The 20,890-nt window shown below is 39.3% G+C and overlaps 1 protein-coding gene across 1 annotated transcript; it reads right to left on the reverse strand.

Annotated features, from left to right (window-relative positions):
* Positions 1-3,220: 3,220 nt before the first annotated feature.
* LOC131973274 (PR domain zinc finger protein 1-like) lies at positions 3,221-20,486 on the reverse strand. Its single transcript, XM_059335236.1, has 4 exons — positions 20,116-20,486; positions 12,211-12,284; positions 8,259-8,373; positions 3,221-7,328 (listed from the first exon to the last, which is right to left on the reverse strand). The coding sequence occupies exons 1-4, from the start codon at positions 20,390-20,392 to the stop codon at positions 6,280-6,282; spliced, it is 1,515 nt and encodes a 504-aa protein (XP_059191219.1). The 5' UTR covers positions 20,393-20,486; the 3' UTR covers positions 3,221-6,279.
* Between the last annotated feature and the right edge of the window lie 404 nt (positions 20,487-20,890).

A 20,890-nucleotide genomic window follows, 5' to 3' on the forward strand; every position in this document is an offset into this window, starting at 1 on the left:
GTATATTATTACTATTATTAATATTGTATATTTGTATATTGTTAATATGTCTTTTCTTAGATTGTTTATTTTTTATCTTTATCTTAATTGTGTGAAACTTTGCAGCTGTAACAAAGAAATTTCCCCACTGTGGGATTAATAAAGTCAAATCTGAAATCTGCTTTGTGATTAATTTCAGTTTTCAGCATTTCCATACATTTTCTGCAGGAAAGACTAGACAAAATTACATTATTGATGAGTTGGCTTGGAATTCAATCTAGCTAAAAAGCAATTGTTGATTTCAACCATTATTATTACTGTTACTGATTAAGTGTTGAACAGGCTTGCCATAATGACACAGACAACTTTGTCCATTCACCAGAAGCTAAAACTACCAAATGCTACCCCTGGGACCTGCCAATCACTTCATTGTGATGTCATTTCAGTAAACCAAAACAGTTTGTGTATGTATGTAAACTTCTGACTTTGAAGAAAGTAATAAAATTGTCTAAAGAAATCCTTCTCTCATTATTCTGGCATTTAGCAAATAGAAATAATTTTGGTAATCCTAACGAACCTAAAACAGGAAAAGTGATTCTCTGATTTCATGTCAGACAGAGAGAAAAAAAGCATATGTCTTTTTATATAGTGTATGTAAACTTCTGGTTCTGTATTAACTGGTAACTGTATTAACCGAAAAGCAAGCATGTGCTGACTAACATTTGCCTCCGTTTATTAAAAAACGTTTCCTACTGAATTTTAGTTGAGTTTTGGGACTTTGTGAATTTTCTGAAGGGACAAATATTTTTTGTAAGTCTTTAGTCCCCAAATATTAGTGATGTGCCAGTGAAGCCTCATGAACCATTGTCATTATTTTCTAAGCCCACTAGATGGAGCTATTTGTTCAAAGAAAAAGGCTTAAGCAATGGGAATTGAGTGTTTTCAGCTTTTTGTTGAACAGAGAGCGCCATCTAGTGGACTCAGAAAAAAATTACAATGGTTAATGAGGCTTCACTGGCACATCACTACCAAATATGGACAGGGGAAGAAAGAAGGGGAAAGAAAGATAACTTATGCTTGTAAATGCAAACAAGTTTGCCTTATTTTATTTCAAACTACAAATTAAATAAATACTTCTTGGTTTAATTAATGATTTAGTCCTGATTGAGAAACTGGCACATTTGAGCAGATCATGGTAGTGTTCTCTAAGGGGACACCTCATATTTGGAATGAAACAGGAGACCAAACTAAACTAAAAACAAACATTTGAAAGTTGTCCATGATATGTATCTTTATTTTGATAATTTCTCGACAATTTGCCATAAAAGTGACCCAACTTATCAGATGCCACATAACATTTCCATGGGTTTGTTGGCTGTTAAACTGTTACAGGTTTCAAAACAAAGAGTTTACATATTGCCAAACATTTTTTGTCAAATTGGTTTCCCAACCCTTCTTGCTGGGTGTGGGTGTAAGAAAGCAACTGCTCAGCTGTTGCAAACAAGTCTGAGATAACAGCAGTAGCTTCTACAACGTACCCAGTGACACGCTTCATTTATAACTTTCTTGCATTAGTAATCATCACGTTTGTATCGATTTGTATCATTTATTACCGTAGCAAAACTTTTAGATAAGCCAAGTTCACACATACCTCGATTGTAAGACAAATAACTTCCCCTCCTGTCATCATTTTTTATTTTTTGTTAATTTTTGATAACAATGGGTTCCCACAGTGAAGTTTAGATGATCCAGTCTAGAAGTTCCAGTCCTTTATATAGTAGATCACACCACACAAATTATGCCAATAGCACAGCCAAGTTCATTGCAAACCTTTTACATGTTTAATGACACCCATACATTTTTAAACACCAGAACTTGTCATAAAAGAGTACTAAAAGGCAAGATATTTGTAAGCTGTTAATCCTACAGCTAGTGCCAATTACATCCAAACACCTACACATACAAACACGATTCTGATATATATTTCTTTACTTTACATATTTTTACAATTCTTTTATTCTTAATCCAAAACAAAGAGTGATTGACATTAAAACAACAATTACATCTCAGGCTTCAACCTGTGAAAAGTAAAGGAAGGGGAATTATAACATTGCAGGCACCAATTGTGCTTTGTGTCTCAAATATAAAATATTTAAATATTATTTTGATTTCACCCTCCAATTTTGGACACACCTAGAGACCAACCTTCTGGAAAACAGCACATTACTTTTCCCCTCAATTCTTAAATGGGATTTTTGGTATTTTTCACAGGTTTTTGTGTCTAAGTGAATTATGGGGATACAATTTTTTAAAATCGTTTGAGGGAAAAAGCTGCAATCAGCAGTGGCGGTGCTTGTTTTTGCCACCCACACACAGATTTGTTGGAAATATTTTTTTCAGACACAAAGTGTTCATCTTCTCAAAAGCTTATTAATCAATCTCTTTCAAACATTTCATAATGAAAATGAAACCATAATGAACAGAGGATTATCTGTCAAGAATAAATGATATGTCAGATTCATTTCATGGAAACAGGTGAAATATATTTTCCAACTTCATGGGTGTGTAGTTGTTGACTACCATATGAATCAGATTTTCATATCTTGTTTGAGTGAGCAGAGAGAGGAGTGCTTGTAAAAGTTGGTTTGACTAGAGAAAGCTTAAATTTGCAATAAAAACAATAGTTAGTGTTTGTGCATTTTCCAAAATGTGCCAGGAAAATATGGAGTTACAGCTTTCATAGCTATCTTTGTTGGATATGGACAGGCTGAATTTGTGTCTAGTTGTTCTACAAATGGATCCTAACATTCTGGTCCACCCAGTAGACCATCCGGTCTGCAGTGACTCTTATGGCTAAGACCTCGGACAGCAAAAGAGGGGAAGAAACTCTTTAAAAGCACATTTTCCAAACAAAAAATGCTGTTAAAAGCTCATTTTAATGATATTGATTTAAATGTTTTGTGTTGAACTGGTGCTTGTCTATAAAGCAAGTTTTTCATAATGTAGTCAGTCAACAATCTGAGCACTTTTAGTGGACATACATTTAATTGATGTAGTTAAGCAGCTTGTTTCGCTACTGTTACTGCTGTAGTTAGTGATGTGTCAGTGAAGCCTCATGAACCATTGTCATTATTTTCTGAGTCCACTAGATGGCGCTCTCTGTTCAACAAAGAGCTGAAAACGCACTCAATTCCCATTGCTCAAGCCTTTTTCTTTAAACCAATAGCTCCATCTAGTGGGCTCAGAAAATAATGACAATGGTTCATGAGGCTTCACTGGCACATCACTAGCTGTAGTGTCTCACTCAATACTGGACCTATTTGAATGTGTTATCCCAATTAGTCATTTAGATAGAAAAACATAGTAAACAAAACCCAAATTCCCTGTAAAGAAATGAGGAGTAAATAAATATACAGATAATTGCAGTGGCAGACATAAACATGAACTTGGTATGTATGTCAAGTATTGAATGTGTTACCATTCAATACCAAGTTGCCTTGAGAAGGCCACTCACCTTTATATCACACAATAAGTCACAGAGTGGACTATGTTTGATAAATACACCATGAAAAACAAATTGCGTATCACCACTGCCTCCAATTTCATCCAAAACTTTAACATACAGTTATGGGAATAATTCAAGTGCTTTAAATTCGGACATTTTACAGAATAGGCCTATACTTCGTTGTCATTTTAGCCGCATTCAGAAAATAGGATGATATGGTAATTTGTGAATACAGATAGGTCCAGGGTGTGGTAAGTCTAGCTTGGCATGAAGACTTGAGGCAGGCAGAAGCAGTTAGCTTGTAAGCTAATGCGTTTAACATTAAAAAATAACTCCCAATAACTTCGAAGCTGCCCTGAACTTTGCATTGTAAATTATATGCTAGCACGTTACCAAACATGTCAAGCTGGAGTTCATTGACAGTAGTTGGGTTTCCATCAACAAACTTAGATGTGCATTTTGAAGATTTATGTGAGAAAAGCTTGATGGAAACATTTGAAAAAACTTTTAAAAAATGCACAATAAAGTTTTTATGCTTGTCTTTTTAAAAAACAAAAAAAGTTAATGCGCTAAAAGAGAGATTGAAAGACTTTCTGCGAATAAGTTGTGTTTCTGCTCTGACATGAAAGAACAGTTAAAAGCTACCCAACTGAGTATAATTCCTGAAGACATATTTTCTCTCATTGTTGGCCAAAGTTGTCAGATTAACAACCTATTTTTTCTGTCTTGCTAAATCTCTTCTACTGTTAACTGATGGATTATCTTAATTTATTTAAACCGGGAAAGCATTACCACATTTCTACCATTAAAACCGGGGGCTATCTGCTACAGAGGCTGAAAAATCTATTATTTAGTAGGAAGCGTTGACACTTCTGTTGAATTTCCAGAAAAACTTCAGGTTTTAGGGGGTTATTTTAAAATCGTCCATAGGTTTTTTTTAACAGGCGTTTTAGGCCTAAATGGGCTAGAGCAATTCATTACACTGTCATCTTCTGACCAAAGTACGTTTCTGCAGCTTTGTTTATTCGATCTATCCAGTTGATGGAAACGTCCATAATTTGCATTTTCTTTAGTGTGGCATTCAAAATTTTGCCTGAAAATTTGATTCGACTTTAATGGAAACACAGCTAGTAAAGACAGTTTAAGAGGATACAGCACCTACTCAGTCACCATATGGAATTACACATCTTAGAGGTCTCCCATTACCTGTGGTGCACCGCAATTTTTGATTTTAGGTCCAATTATATTTTCTATTTACATGCTCCCACTCTGCAAAATAATCCAACATCACATTGTCTCATTTCACTTATATGCTGATGACACACAGATATACACTGATGACCCAAGAAGCCTAGCTGCTGTTTTAGATTGTCTCTGTGATGTGAACTGCTGGGGATGTGAGACCATGAGTTAAGGCTCGTTGAATCAGTGACTTCTTTTAAATCACTTCTTACGACTTGCATTTGTGTGATGTTGTTTCCTTTTTTATCATGTTTTCACAGGTGTATTGTATATATTGCTTCTACCTATTTATAGTGTATTTTTTCTGATAAATATTACTTAAATTCTGGACTTTGTTTGTTATATTCATTTTACCATAATTTTTTCTTGCTTTTGTTCGGCTGCACTATATTATTTTGTTGTTACATTGCTTTTGGCCTTCTGCTTTTGCTTGGCCTGACTGTCAAATTACTTCGTAAACACTATTTTGAAGGTGCTATATAAACAAAGGTATCATTATTATTAAGAATGGCAACCTATTTAAAGACAGGTCTTCTTTATTCATGATTTGCAGGGATGGCTGATGCGGTGTGTTGTTGTTGTTGTTGCCGTTTGTTCTACAAGCCCCCATACAGTTGGGATGTTGGGTTAATCATTTGCCACCTACATTCAATTGAATACAGTACAAAGACAGTACATAAATCTAATGCTCAAACAATTTTTTGTAAATATATACACTCATTCTGAATTCAATGCTTTCTGTTTGTATTGACGTTTTACGCAGCGTCCCAACATTTTTGGAATGAGGGTTGCAGACACAAAAAATCTACATAGAACCCTGACTCCAAAAAAGTTTGGACATTGTGTAAGATGAGTGTATATATTTATAACACAGCAAAAGTACTACATAAAAATACCACATGCCACTGAGATAGCTTTGGAGGTGTTGGAAATGTGTTGCTCTTTCCCTTTTTGACTGAGTTAGGCTTTGAAAATCATGAATATTTCAATCAGAACTCTACTGAGGAGGTTTTTGTGTTTTTAAACTTTGCAGTCAGCTAAATTAAATCTCTCTTAAAATGCTGAATGGTTCTGTTCCTCCTGTTCTACAAGGTGCTCAGTGCAGCTACACTGCCATGATGGCTGTGTACCAACATCATCAGCCAAAATGATCCAAGATAACCACATTTCTCCTCCTGGATCAAACCATGCGTGTCAGCTTTGTTATCACAAACAAGATGATTTAATGAAAAATTGATGTGTTAAGTGTTACCAACACCGTCTCAGGCACTCTTTTACAGTCCACTCTGTGATCCTCTCTGAGTTTGAAGAGTAAGAAAAGGTTTAGAGGGGTTTAAGGGGAAATCCTTTCCTTTACCTTAAAAACAGAATTCACATGTGACTGCTATGACCTTGGACAAACATCAACAATGTGTCAGGATATCACAGGATACAGCCTTGCTTCTTACATAAGATTGTAGAATTCCTACGTAAAGGTTTTCAATCATTCACCCTTCAGAGCCCAAACTGAATGAGAAGATTTACATCTGCCATCCACCCTTCCTACAGTCAGTCTACAGGCCACACTGGGACTGCTGCCGGTGTCTGCGGACGCTACACATTTGGCTGAAGGACTGTCCGCATCGTGAGCAGCTGTACGGTTTCTCCTGCGTGTGGACTGTGCGGTGCCTCTTCAGGTGGCTGGACGAGATGAAACTCTTACCACACAGCGAACATCGATAACGCCTCTCCCCAGTGTGAATGAGAAGATGGACCCGCAGGTTGTTGGGCTGGGCGAAGCCCTTTCCACAGTGGGGACAGGTGTAGGGCCTCTCCCCTGTGTGCACCCGTTGGTGCAGATCCAGGGCGGCTGCGCTGGGGAAGACTCGGCCGCACACAGCGCACACCACAGGCTCTTTAGCAGCAGCTGTGCCGGTCCTATAAGTCCGCCTCTGGCTGATGGTGGTGGCAGGAGGAGCTGTAGGGTGAGAGTGTGGAGGAGGTGGTGGAGGTGATGTAGCGACGACAGCAGCGGCGGCAGCAGCGGCAGCAGCCATGTCAAAGGAGGCGGCGAAAGCAGCCATTTCATGAGCACCTCCTGTGAAGAGCATGGTTGGAGGGCCATCTAGATTGTCTCCACCTCCCTGTGAGGGGAAGGAGGAAGAGGGGTGGCCAGTTTCTGTGTTCCCTAAACCCAACTGTGCGACTGCATACGCTGCACCCAGATGGCTAACCCTTTCCTGCATCCAGGCCAGGTCCAGGCCCACACTGTTGAGGCGATCGGGGCTCGGCTCATCTGAGGCTACAGGGGCTGACAGCTCAGAGGGATGAAGTTCATCTTCTGTAGCATCATCTGTCTGAATTTCTGGCTTCAGAGCACCACCTGTTAGGCTGCCGCCAAGGTCCCTGCCAGTGGCCTCGGGGGCTGGGACTCCCCCACAGCTGACTGTCAAACTGTTGGCCAGAGGTAGGGTGGCTTTACGTTTGGCTCGAGGCCTGCAGGTCAGGTCCATTGTGGCATCAGTGGGGGGAGAGGAGGGCAGGGTGCTGGGAGAGGTGATGTTGGTGACACTGGTGTGAAGAACAATATCACTAGAGGGGGTCTCCTCACTGGGCTCCATGGCTGAAGACACATAGATGGGCACAAGGGAATAGGGTCAGTGAAGTTTAGTTTATTAGTTTAGTTTATTTATTAGGATCCCCATTAGCCATCACTCCGTTGTGGGAGTAATGGCTATATTCCTGGGGTCCTCAAACAGGACACAGTTTAAATACATAGTAAAAGCATACAGAGTAACAATTAGAATCTAGAATCTCTGGCAGTTAGAAGAAAAAAACTACAATATTAAATTCAATAATTTACCAAAAAGTGGAATACTGATTACAATTCAAAGAAATTATTAAAAATAATTTTTAAAACATACAAAATCAATACCTGGTTTATGAAACAGAAAAACAAAAGCCAACAAACAAAGCAAAAAAACAACAACCAAGAAGTCAGACCCTATACATTCACCATTCTAAAGTCATCTTTTTCAGGGTTTTTTTTAAAACTGTAACTGTTTAAGTTCAAGAAAAAAAGAGATATTGAAAGAGAATTAACCAGAAAACATTATTACTGCAATGTCTTTCTTTGATAATAATTGAAAAAAATAATATTAATTGAGGGAAATCCATTCATCTATCCATTCATATATCCTATCAAGGGTTGTGGGGAATTTAAAAACTATCAATAAATCAGACTCAGGGACAAATCTAGGTTAGGTCACACCCAAGATATTCTCAGTGTACTTCAGATTTTCTGATTTGTCTGTGTAACAATCTACACATAATAGGGACAGAATACCTTGACATTCTTGGCTACATCATCAGAACCATGCGGCCCTCCCCGACGAGTAAGGCTCTGCATATACAAATGCAGCCCGTTCTTCCCTGGCAATCTTCTAGTTTATGCTCACATTCTACTTTGTTTGTGTTACAACCAGAGAAAACATTAAAACCAAAAGAACAATCAAGTGAAAATGAATTTATTAATGTGCTTAGCTACACTCACCAGTAGACAGGCCACACTCTGCCCTGATGTTGACCTCCACCTTGAGGTCCAGGTTGCAGTCATCCTTCTCCACCTTCTCCTGCTTCACCAGGGGCAACACCTTGGTTTCCTCATGCTGTGACACATCAAAAAACAGCTGGAAGATCTCATAGAAATATCTGCATTCATCAGGTTCACTTGTCATTTCTCACACACTTCAGGGAAGACCTAGAATCAGACATGTAACCATGTTCATACAGGAAAGTTTAATGAAATCCATTATGTCGTTGCAGACAACATGTCAAGTTGCATATTATCCACTTTGCATTTTGTTATAAAATGCAAGAACTTTTCATCCTCCAAGTTAGAAAAACATCAGCCATCACCACCTACAGCTGAATTCCTGCTGGAAAAGTTAGGATTTTAGTTAATATTGCATAGTTTTATGTTACAGCCTAATGTTAATGATTAGAGACTGCATTGGTATAGGGAAAACCACAGAGGGCAGTGGGTCTGGTTTGCTCAAGATTCAATATTTTATAGTTACAATTAAGATTAATAAATTGCACAAAAATTAATGCGTTAAAAAAATGTATGCATTTTAATCGCACTTATTTTTGCACCGCGGAACGTTTCTCACTGGATGAGTTTCAGGCGGACCGATTATACTGGAGCACCAACTAGCGTTCATGAGTTCAGACAACAACAAACCACAGTGAACATGAAGGAAGAAGCTGATGGTTGGCCCCGTGGATGATGGGACATTTAGTTACTAAAAACCAACGGATGGAAACGTCAATGGTTGTGTTGCTATGCAACAAGGAATTCACATATCACTGCAGCACATCCAGCCTCAAGTATAACCTCAATGCAAAACATATAGCAGCTAGCGGCTAGTGTGGTAGCTAGCGTGGATTGTGTTTTACTTCAAAAACCAAAGTATTATAGTTTACAGAAGGTCTACCTACCTATAGGCTACTTGAATTTCTGAAATGTACTATATTTCTAAATATGCTATTGCTACAATTAATGGCAAAAATTGCACTGGTCTGTTGGACTTGAACAAAAATAAACAATATTTTTGTTGCTTAAGCTTATGTATTCAGTCATTATTCAATGGTATACTAAAAATCCATGTGAAAAAAAATTACTTCTCACTGTTCTAAGGTCAAATATTTATTTACAATTAATCTCTCAATGTTACAATGTCATTTAGCAGGAGCTTTTCCCTAAAGTCACGTACATCTGAGAGTTCTAACGCATGAGTAATTGTTGCTGAGTAGATGAATGGCTTAAAACTCTATATAAGGATTTTCTGAAGCATCAATATAGAAATAAATGAGAAATTCACTTCCAGAACTGGAGCCGATTAATGGGCGGTTACTGTTGAGCTCTATTGGTATCATATGAAATTAGACCATCCATTAGTTGCTGTTTGTCAGGGATTGAATTATGCTCTAAAATTAATCTAAATAATGAAGAGGGGATGTAATGACTATGACTTTTTTAAAGAGTCTATTGACCTCTCATCTAAAATATCTGAATGAAAATGGGATCTAGTGTATAAGCATCCAAGAGTCTCACCTTCACAGACATAGACACTTTAAACTAATCCCATGGAGTTAGTGGCAAACATCCTGCAGTTGTGTTTGCATGCAGTATAACTGAATTATAAAATATACATAAAATGGTGTATTTGAATATTTATATACTTGGGTTGATAAACAGTCCTAAAAATGAATAAATTGGATATGGCTGGAATTCTGAGACTCACTTGTGTGACCACTAGAATAATCACAGCCTGAAACTTTACAGCCACAAACCAGAGACCTGGAGCATTCAGAGGATGTATCTTTCTCAGGTATATTGTCCAATCCAATTACTTTACTAAGTACTAAGTGATGTATCATTTATTTATACATAATACATACTTTATTTGTATTTTTAACAGCAAACTTAAGACTTATCTTTTTAATTTGGCTTTTACCTGCTCATGCATCTTAGTGTTATTACATCTTCTCTTTTATTAATTTATTTATTTGCTAATATTTATTAGTGTATTTTTATCATGCTCCACTTCTTAATTATTTATTTATTGTTTCATCTTTTTTATCTAGCTTTTTAAAAAAAACATTTTATTGTCATTATTTTCTTTAATTTCTTTAATTTTATTTTGTTTTACCTTACTTTACTTTATTTTTTATCTAATTAATTTCTAAGCTGCCTCCAGTGTTTCCTCCGTTTCCTCAGTTTGTGCTTTGTTTTTAATAGGATGGGTGGGGTGGAGGGTTGGGGATGGGCGGAGGGTGTTTGCTTGTTTCTATGTTTTATTGTTATATTTCTCCTTTTTATGTAAAGCACTTTTTTGTTACATTTCTCTTGTATGAAAAGTGCTATACAAATAAAGTCTGATTGATTGATATAATTTGCTTATATGATTGTGGCATGTAATAGAGTCCTACTTGAACTGCTTGAACTTGCCCCTGTTACCCATGCATTCATATGGATTTAGTGGTTTGGCCTACTTGAGTGAACACAAAGGTTGAAGTTTCCAGGTCACCTGTGAGTATGTATCATCTCTACTGCCTTCATTTCTATGTTCTCGGGGGGAAGAAGGGATGCCTTACATCTATCTCTAAATCCAGTAATCTCTGTGTGTTTGTTAGTTGAGTGTCTCTACAACCATTCATCCGATCAACGTCACTCTTGACCAATGTGTTGCTGAGACCCATTATTATTAATAACCTTTATTTAGAGAGGGAAAATCGATAGAGACAGATGTCTCATTTTAAATGGCACCCTGGTTACATACAATACATTTTATTCATAAAACAGAAAAAAAGAAAAAATGCAGTAAAACAACAACCATTGAATAAACCAATGAATAATAAATACGTATAAATATTAGCCTATGAATATAATATCAACCTAAATAATGTCATATCTGGAATGCAGTCCAATACCAATGTTGTTGAATCACTGCAGCTACATCTTAGCAATAAAGACAAGATTTGTATTGTTTCATTTAAAATCTATATATATGTATTTATCAATAATTTATGAAGTGGGCTTATTTTGAACACACATGGGCTTAAAGGGTACATTTGGTACCCATTAAGCCCATGCTAGACTTTGGACCAGGCCTCCGGGTCTGACGAGGGAGGCAAACCAGGAAGTGCCTTAAGCTGCATTCTACAGAAAATTCCAGCAGGGAGTGCTGATGGAGGCTGCAGAAGCATTTTGGTCGATTTATCTCAATACAAAATGACAAAACTTATCACTTGATTTATTACCTCAGAATTCTTTTTTTAGGACAACACTATCGCTAGTATCTACCGGTTTCAATCGCTAGTAAAATATCTTGACAGCTTGACAGGTGGCTAACACCACGAGCCGTCATCAGAATAGAAGAAAAGAAGAAGAAAGAAGAAAAGCAATGCGTATCCACGGCAACATGTCAATAAATAAAACGTTTTTTTAAAAAGGCCATTTACTGGTTTGGTCTCATAACTTTGATCCTTTAACTGTATTTTCACATAATTTACATAATTTATTTAATTACATAATTTTTCTGAGGTAAGTAACATACATTTTGTTTTTGTTTTTTGCTAACCAAAGCTAACATCCCAGTTAATGCCAACATGAATTAGTCAGAGAAGTGTGTAGTCAGTGTCGTCAGATCCCTCTCACTCCTCCACAGTCCAAATACGGTCTGCTTCCCGTTTACAGAAACAAGATGGTCGTGATGGAAAGTGGATGGTTGTCTGTGTGACATCAGAGTTTAATGTCTGACTTTGAATTTTTGTTTCAGACACCGACATGCTGAAAGACAGCCATGCCAAGCTGGAGCAGACACCTGCACGCTGCACCTGCCCCAACAGGAACAGCACTAGTACAGTATAACACTGAAATAGCTGCGAAGCACTCACAAGACTTAATACATTTCATTTTTAAACAGCTGATCGGTCTTTACCTTTGATATGTGATGGAAAGATTTGTCTTCAGAGGTGGCAGCTAGGGGCGACACAGGCTGATGGACATCAGCTCCTGAAAAGACAGTACAGAACACTGAGCATTGGCTGTCCAAGTATTTTCCCTGACTTTTGAACTTGCAGGATTTTGGCTAACGGTGTCATCTTTTAGCATGCACAGGCTATCTCTTGTATAGCTATAGATATTCTGGGTATATACAGAATACTTAAGTTGAATTTAATACCTTTTAATACCTTTTTAATACCTTCACAATTTTTAAAAATGCCAACACAACATTGATCTGCAACTGTAGCGGCAACCTTTTTAACTTCAGTGTTGGAGGTAACTAATTATAAAGTAACTGATTACTGTATTTTTTTTTACTTCAAGTCAAATCAAGAACCTATATCACCGTTACAGATACTTTTTGCTTTTTTAGCAGCACTGAGCTATACACAGTTAACTGTTATTGAACCCTAACCCAAGACAAAATGATATTTCATTATGTGTAGGGAGAGCACACAGCACTTCTCCACCGCTACACTCTGCAGCTACATTTCTTTCTCAGAAAAGGGGCAGAAAATGACGAAGGTTTAAAAAAGTTGAAAACAGAAAGGTTCAATGAAAGGACCTGTGTAAAAGTGAAAAGTAAAGTGCTGAGTAAAGAAGTAACAAATTTCATCACGATTTAAAGAGGTTAGTTCTGAAGTAGCAGCAGGCATAATATAGCATGTTCATTGAGTAGCATCGCCCCACCACTACTCAATGAATACAGCAGAAACTCTGGAACCTCAGCTCCCAATGTTGCACAATTTGCTGTCTGCGGCTGCTGGTTAGGGTTACGGTTGGGGTTAGGATAAACCCTAACCCTCCGTTGTTGTCTTTTGGACGCTGCTGCTGCTGGCACTTAGCAGCAGACTGCTCGAAAATGTAATACCTGATCAGATGACGTTTATTACTTTTTAATGGCCTTATTTTTGGCTAATTTCATTTACTACCATTTAGTACCTTTCAAAACCCCGCAGCAACCCTGATATTGCAATCTGATTTCTGATTAGGGCGGCTGTGGCTCAGTTGGTAGAGTGGGTTGCCCACTGATCGGATGGTTGGTGGTTCTATCACTGACCATGGCAGCCTACATATCAAAGTATCCTTGAGCAAGATACTTAACCCCAAATTGCTCCCGATGCTGCGTTCATCGGTGTGAGAATGAATTCCCAATGGTGGCAGGTGGCACCGTTTAGGGTAGCCTCTGCCACCAGTATAAATGTGTGTGAGAATGAGTGCAGTCTGTAGTGTAAAGTGCTTTGAGTGGTCGCAAATCAACTACAAAAGCGTTATATAAGTACAGGTTCATTAACCATCTAGGAATGGTCCATTTTTATGTGGAAATATCATGTGATCTGCAGTCTGCGACAGGATAAAAATATAGTATACTAGTATGACAGTGATAATATACATTACTTTTTGTACACCAATATCCTCATGGCCTTTACTGTGGGAGTTCTTTTCCATCCAGCCTCCATTAACTTAGATTTGTTTGTTAGCAGAGGGCCTTCTTGTATGGATCTATACAGATCATAACTTTAGCAGAATATGAATAATAGGTCATTACATATCTCAACATTGATATATAGTCACAGTATAGCATGTTATAATAAACAAAAGTAATCAACACATGGTAAAGTCTATTTTTGTATACTACCGTGTGAATTAAATATTTGACAAAAGTACAAAGTATTTTCATATTTATTGAAGAATTTCATATTTAAAAATAACATAACAAGTACAATTATAGATTAAAAAAATATTTCCAGCCATGCACTATGTTTACATGAATGTACACAAATACAGGGTCATCAGATTGAGACAATATTTTGATTAAACTACACTGGACTATTCCCATGGGTAGAATGCTTGGCTGTATGCATGCAGGAGCTAAACACACCACCATTTATTTTAGCCAAAATTCATAAAGTATGTGCTGTATGCACAAGTAATTGAGCTTAAATTTGGAGAAGCTTGTTACTGGAAGGTTGCCAGTCCCAGGGAGTCCAATTGTTTAATTACTTTGAATTTTGTGGTAATGTCTAATGTCAGGGTTCATACAGCTGTTCAACAAGAGAACATTTAAGCCCTTTTGAGGCACCTAAAGTTTCTGGATTCTCCAAGCCATCATCACAAAAAAAGCTATGTTATAGTTTATACACTGTTATTTCATATATTATTATATATTTATGGTTTACATGAGCGATTCTGTTGATGAAACATCAGATTATGTTGCGTACATTTAAATTAAAGCATATCCCTAAACTTGAAAACAAAACAAATTAAGCCCTTTCCAAACGTCTGGCTCTGTGTACAAACCCTGTAGAGATCTAAAACCAAACCTCATCCAATAATATTTCCTCAAAATAGAAATTTGAGTCAGTATGTACATATTATGATCAATTTAGATGAAATAATCATGTATCAGGAAACCTGTATCATGATGATTTCATCACAATCTGATTCAATGAAAAAACATTAAACTATCATAATTACTATCGCCTGGCCCTATATCATACTTTAGAGGAAAAAAAATATCAATCTTAACTTATTCTAAAAACAACACACCTTAATGTACCCGAATCATGGCCAGGAGCACGACTGAAACATCATACATTTTGCTCTCCTTTCCTTCTGGCCTGCAATTTACTCAGGTGAGTGGAATCATCAGTCTCTTTTCCATTGATGGCATGGCCAATGCACTCAGCCTCCCCTATGAGATTGAAGAATAGGGATATTTAGCTTAGCTTAACTTAGCTTAGCTGTAACTGAAGTGTTAAAACTATTATTTGTTAAAAACCTGACTTTGCAGAAGTGTTCAATGAATATATAAACATTACATTACATTACATGTCATTTAGCTGACACTTTTGTCCAAAGCGACTTACAATAAGTGCATTAAACCTGAAGGTACTAGCTTTAGACCACAGGAATCAAGTAAGTACATAATTTTAAGAGCCATCTGTAATCGCTACAGGAGTGCTTTACGTTAGAGAAGAGAAGAAGAAGAGCTTTTTTTTTTTAAGGTTGTTTAGGTGACCATGACTTAACCGAGGTATTGTTGGAAGAGATAGGTCTTCAGCCTGCGGTGGAAGATGTACAGGTTGTCTGAGGTCCTGATGTCGGTGGGGAGCTCGTTCCATCATTTGGGAGCCAGGACAGAGAAAAGTCTGGAGTTGGTTTTGAGGCGAGTTGACCCACACAGGGTGGGAGTCTCCAGCTGTTTGTCTGATGCAGAGTGGAGAGGACGAGCAGGAGTGTAGGGTTTGACAAGGTCCTGGATGTAAGCAGGACCTGAACCGTTAACAGCAGAATACACCAGAGCTAGAGTCTTGGAGCATATCCGCGCAGCCACTGGTAACCAGTGGAGGGAGGGAGGAGGGGTGTTGTGTGTGAAGTTGTTCGCAAGTTGAACCAACTGCAAACCAGCACCAGCACCAGCCCAGGAAAAGAAGGTTTGCGTTGGTCGAAAGGGTAATAGAGGCATAGAGAGGGTCAGAACAAGCACTGTGTTGTATGTTAGAGACAGAGACAGGTCAGTAAGGTGTTGTGGTATTTTTGTTCGAGTTCGTCTAGATTTCATGCTGTTTTGTGGCCGTAAGGGCTAATTGTAGACATTGTGTTAGTGAGGAAGTGACGGCGCGCTTGCTCATCGCCGATTGGCTAATTTGCTTGAGTGACGTGAAGGTGCGGGCCCAGTAGTGGACCGCCCTGGTACACGTGGAAACTGCTTCACTGTAGCGTCAGCCCTCATTGTGTGAACCGAGCAAGGACACGGACTGTAGATCACTTTCAACTCCTTTCCTACTCCTCGTCATTCATGGCTACCGGAAACACAGAATCTGTCACAGACAACGCAACCCTGAGAATCTTTCCACTCTCAGGAAAGCCTCACTCACTCACTCTTCTTTCACCTTAGGCTTATGGAACTGCCAATCAGAATTCATCCAAGCGCAGGTTAATCTATCAAACTTACAAGTGCTTGCTCTGACTGAAACCTGGATCCGCCCAGAAAACACGCCAAGATCTGTTGGACACGGAGGCGGCACTGAGGAATGAGGGTTACATCTCCAGCTAAATTAATTGTTGTCATCATATACCTACTGCCAGGGTGCCAACTTGAGCACTTCGTTGTAGAACTTGACTTTGCTACTCTCTGCCCTTTCACGGAAAAAGTTGCTGCCATCAGTAACCAGTTCTCTAAGCCTGACAAGCGACAGCTGCTGCCACCATCTAATCTGGCTTCTCTCACCTCTCTACACCCTCAGACCGAGGAGGAGGTCTTGAAAATTCTGCTGGATTCTTGACCAATCACCTGTCCACTGGATCCGATACCATCCAATCTCCTTCAAACCATTTCCTCAGCAAGCACACACATCATCAACTCCTCACTTACAGCTGCTGTGTTTCCCACCCCCTTCAAACAGGTGCAGGTGACTCCACTGCTCCAAAAAAAATCACTGGACCCGAACCAGGTGGGAAACTACAGACCTGTCTCACTCCTACCATTCCATTCCAAAAATTCTGGAGCGCACAGTCTTGAACCAAGTCTCCAGGTTCCTTTCCTATAACAACATGTATGATCCAAATCAGTCTGGCTTCAATCAGGATTACTCTACTGAGACAGAATAAAATCTACTAACAGAATCACTGCGTCTGGCTCGAGCAGCTGGCCAATCATCAGCTCTTTTGCTGCTGGACCTCTCTGCAGCCTTAGACACCATATCCTCCTCTTTTCACTCACAGAACTTGGAATTTCAGGTTCTGCCAACCGATGGTTTGAGTCTTACCTAGCAGGTAGATCTTGGAAGGGAGGAGTGTCCAAACTACAAAACCTTTCCACTTGGGTGCCCGAAAGATCAGTGCAAGGCCCCCCTTCTCTTCTCAACTTACACCACCTCACAATGCACAATCATCCGTAATCATGGCTTCTCATACCATTGTTATGCCGATGATACCCAGCTGTTCCTTTCCTTCCCACCAAACGACCCCACAATCTTGGCTCGTGTCTCTGCTTGCCTTGTGGACATCTCCACATGGATGACAGAACATCACCTTCAGCTTAACCTCTCAAAGACAGAGCTCCTCATCATCCAACCCCGTCCCACCTTACATAAGCCTATCAATCTTTAGCTTGGATTCATGCAACTTGTGCCCACAAGCTCTGCACGAAACTGTCGTGATTGATCACCAACTGACCTTCAAGGTTCATGTGTCCTCAATTGCCCGATCTTGTCGATTCTCCCTGTAAAACATCAGGAAAATCAGACTCTGCCCGACACAACTCCTGTTTCAGGCCCTTGTGTTATCACATTTAGACTACTGTAAATCGCTACTGGCGGGTCTTGCTGCGTGCACCACCAAGCCTCTGCAAATGTCTGGTCTTCAACCAGCACAGGAGAGCACATGTCATCCCGCTACTCATCTCTCTGCACTGGCGCACGGTCACAGCCAGCATCAAATTCAAAGCCTTGTCTACAAAATAGCAACGGGCACAGCTAGGCCAGACCACCACTAGCTTTAGCAACATGGTAATGCATGCCAGCCTGACCAAAAAAGTTGGGACACTGCAAAAAATAACACAGAATGCAATCATTTGCTAATCCTTTTTTTCCCCGCAAGTTATATTCAATTGAAAATTGTGCAAAGACAATACATTTCATTTTGTTGAATTTGGGACAGGGGCAACTATATCTTTGTCTGTTTTGAAAAGGTACTTAGTCAATAAAAAAGGCTGTCTGCTGCTGCTGTAAACCAAGTCAATGAGAGCCATAAGACTGAATCAAAACTACACTTCCTGCTTAATATATATTGTGTTTTTCCACAGACAGTGTTTCCTTGCTGAGCTGTAGCAGAGGGATTAACACAAAGAAGGGATTTGGCCACTTAAATTGAAGAAGCCTCATAATAGCTTCATTTTATTACGTTTTTCAAGTAATTAGTACATAGAATGAGAGCTGTGGATTTTCTCCATTTATTACACTAAATTTACTTGAAGAAGGGATCTCTTTACATCAGTATTTCACCATATTTTTGCCACAAAGAAATTAACAATTTTTGAAACTGGTCCAGCATTGAGTGAGAGACCTGCAGCCAGCAGCAGTGAAATGAGCTATAATGTAATCGCACAGGGTAACTATGCACCCTCAATGTACGCCCACTAGAAGTGCTTGTTTGGCCACTGACTCAGATTGTTATTATAATTGTCTGACACAATTATGGAACAACAAAGTCTCATTCTTGTGACTTGTTCCCAGGTGAGAACTGTGGAAATGCAACAGAGAGTAGAGAGAAGTGCCCAAAAAAGTTTGTTGGTTTGGCGTACATAAAGAGTAGTGTGGTGTTATCTATAAGATTTTCAATAAAAGCAATGGTTAAACAATGGTCGGTGCATGTCGGAGGGTGCCAATAAAATTATGGGCACCGATTTGCACAGGTTTTAAAAAACTACCTTTGTTGGTTACAAGCAGACAAATGAATCCTAACACTCCAGTTCATACACTTGCCTTGCAGACAAGAGTGGAGGTTGGCTGATGTTAATATTTTGATCTTGTCTTTAAAGAGTAATTTTATCAAAATCTAGTTTTATTTAATTCATTATTTTTGTTTTGTGCTTACTACATAATCCCAAATGAATGTGTTCAGTCACAATATCAAACGACACATTGAGGCCAGGTACAGGTTAGCAGAAACAAACTACACACTAACTGTATCCCAAAGTCAAGGAAGGATCCTCAAACGGCTGAATCTGAAGGATACTACGTGATCGACATCTGCCAAAAGGACTGTCCCAATGTCCAGGATCCTCCAGAGGACAGAGTCCTTCTTCTGCCAAAATTCCAAGGATGCATGTGTGTATCCTCCATGCATGCGACTACCCATAATGCCTTGCGCACACCAGTCTAAAGGGAGATTTAAAAATGGCGAGCGTAGAAACAGCGACGCCGGCGGCGCAATATGAATTTAAATATATAAGTATTTTCAGTTTTCACTGAATGTTATCACATAACTTACAAAACGTGTGTTCAAAGTCAAGCAAAACATATCCATAAACAAAAGCCAGAATATTTAGCTAAAGATAATAAACGTCATCTTGATACATTGCCGGTTAAGTTAATTAATGCCGTCTCAGTCGCTAAAGTTATTGTTAATTAATTTCTATGTGTCAGATGATGTTGTACTATGTGCAAAGTATATTTAGCTATGCCATTCAGAAAGTTATACATTTCTTTACTGGTTTTAAACTGCAGTGCTGAATTTAAGCAGGACGTCCAATTACACAATGACACACTCCTGCACACTCTGAAGGCTGTTCTATTTGTGCGTTATACAAGAGATAGGAAGGACTCTGGCCTCGTCTGTGGAGGACCCGACTCTGAAGGAAGGATCCCACCAAGGAAGGATCCTCGACTTTGGGATACAGCCATTGATCAGGTGGAAGAAGAAGGGGAGGAGCCCACCAGTGTGTTTCTCATGTGGATATCTCCAGATTTAAACAAATTACACAGAACCCATGTGCATAGAACTGCAGTAGCCTATAAATGTCAGTGTGTCCAGCATGCCATATGACGCATTGACATGTGATATAATGTATGGCTGCATGTTGCTGAGGTCCACAGTAGTGCAGCTGGCATTGTGTGTGATCAGTCATGCCAGCAGAGAAGAAGAAGTTAGAAACAGACTGACAGCCACTGCAACTTACTGCGTGGTGTCATATTGATCAAAGACTGAATGCATCATATTACTGTATGAGGACATATTACTGTATGAGGACATGTCTGTCATTCCTCCCTCAGACGGTTGAAGGCAGCAGGCCAGCTGTAGCCCTGCCTTCCTCTTCACTTCCTCCTCTATTTACCTTCAGGTGGCCTAAAATGAACGGCGTGCATCTCCTCCCGCTGACTCCGTCTCCTCATCTTCCTCTCGTAGCTCCGCATCTTCACGTCTATTTCTCGCAGTTTCTGTCGCAGGGCATCGTTCTCCTTCTCGCTCTTCTCCCGCTCCTGGTCCATCTGGGAGCGCAGCGCCGCGTACCCGTCGTCTACCAGTTTGCAGATCTCCGCCACTGCCGAATTGGCCAAAATCTCTATAATCGAGGCGATTTGCGCTTGAAAGCCAACACAGTCCGCCATCATCGCCAGGTCTGCTGCTGTGTCTGCTGCACACGGACAGATGCGCGTAGCAGGCGGCGGCGGCGGCAGCTGCTGCTGCTGCTGCGGTGCAGGCGTTAACACACGGATAACTGAGTGGTGTTTCACTTACTAGTCTGCCTTATGTTGTGGCTCTTTGAGGTGCGAGAGTCGCCTCCTGATGACGTCAGTTTGTTGTTCAGCATCACTTCAAAGCCACATCCATAGATCAGACAGCTAGAAATGCCTTAAATTTTGCCCCTGTTATAGAAAAACCCCCCAAAAAGATTTAATCTATGGCTCCTAAGAGATCTATCATTAAGAGGTAGAACATTAATAACAAAAGCAGAAGGAATATCTAGACTTACTTATGCTGCCCTCTCATTACATATTGACAAGAAAACCATCAAATGCATAGATCAGATGTTGTTCAAATTTTTATGGAAGAATAAAACACATTACATAAAAAAATCTGTTGTCATAAACACATATGAGAACGGGGGA

This window comes from Centropristis striata, chromosome 1 (assembly GCF_030273125.1).
Source record: "Centropristis striata isolate RG_2023a ecotype Rhode Island chromosome 1, C.striata_1.0, whole genome shotgun sequence".
Taxonomy (NCBI): Eukaryota; Metazoa; Chordata; class Actinopteri; order Perciformes; family Serranidae; genus Centropristis; species Centropristis striata.

What these genes read in the sequence shown, in the direction of transcription:
- LOC131973274 (XM_059335236.1), bottom strand. Translation starts at nt 20,392, where the DNA reads ATGATGGCGGACTGTGTTGGCTTTCAAGCGCAAATCGCCTCGATTATA. An exon ending in TCATTTTAGGCCACCTGAAG is followed by an intron (nt 12,285 to 20,115) that starts GTAAATAGAGGA and finishes CTGTCTTTTCAG; the next exon opens with GAGCTGATGTCCATCAGCCT. An exon ending in AGAGTGTGGCCTGTCTACTG is followed by an intron (nt 7,329 to 8,258) that starts GTGAGTGTAGCT and finishes ATGTGTCTTCAG; the next exon opens with CCATGGAGCCCAGTGAGGAG.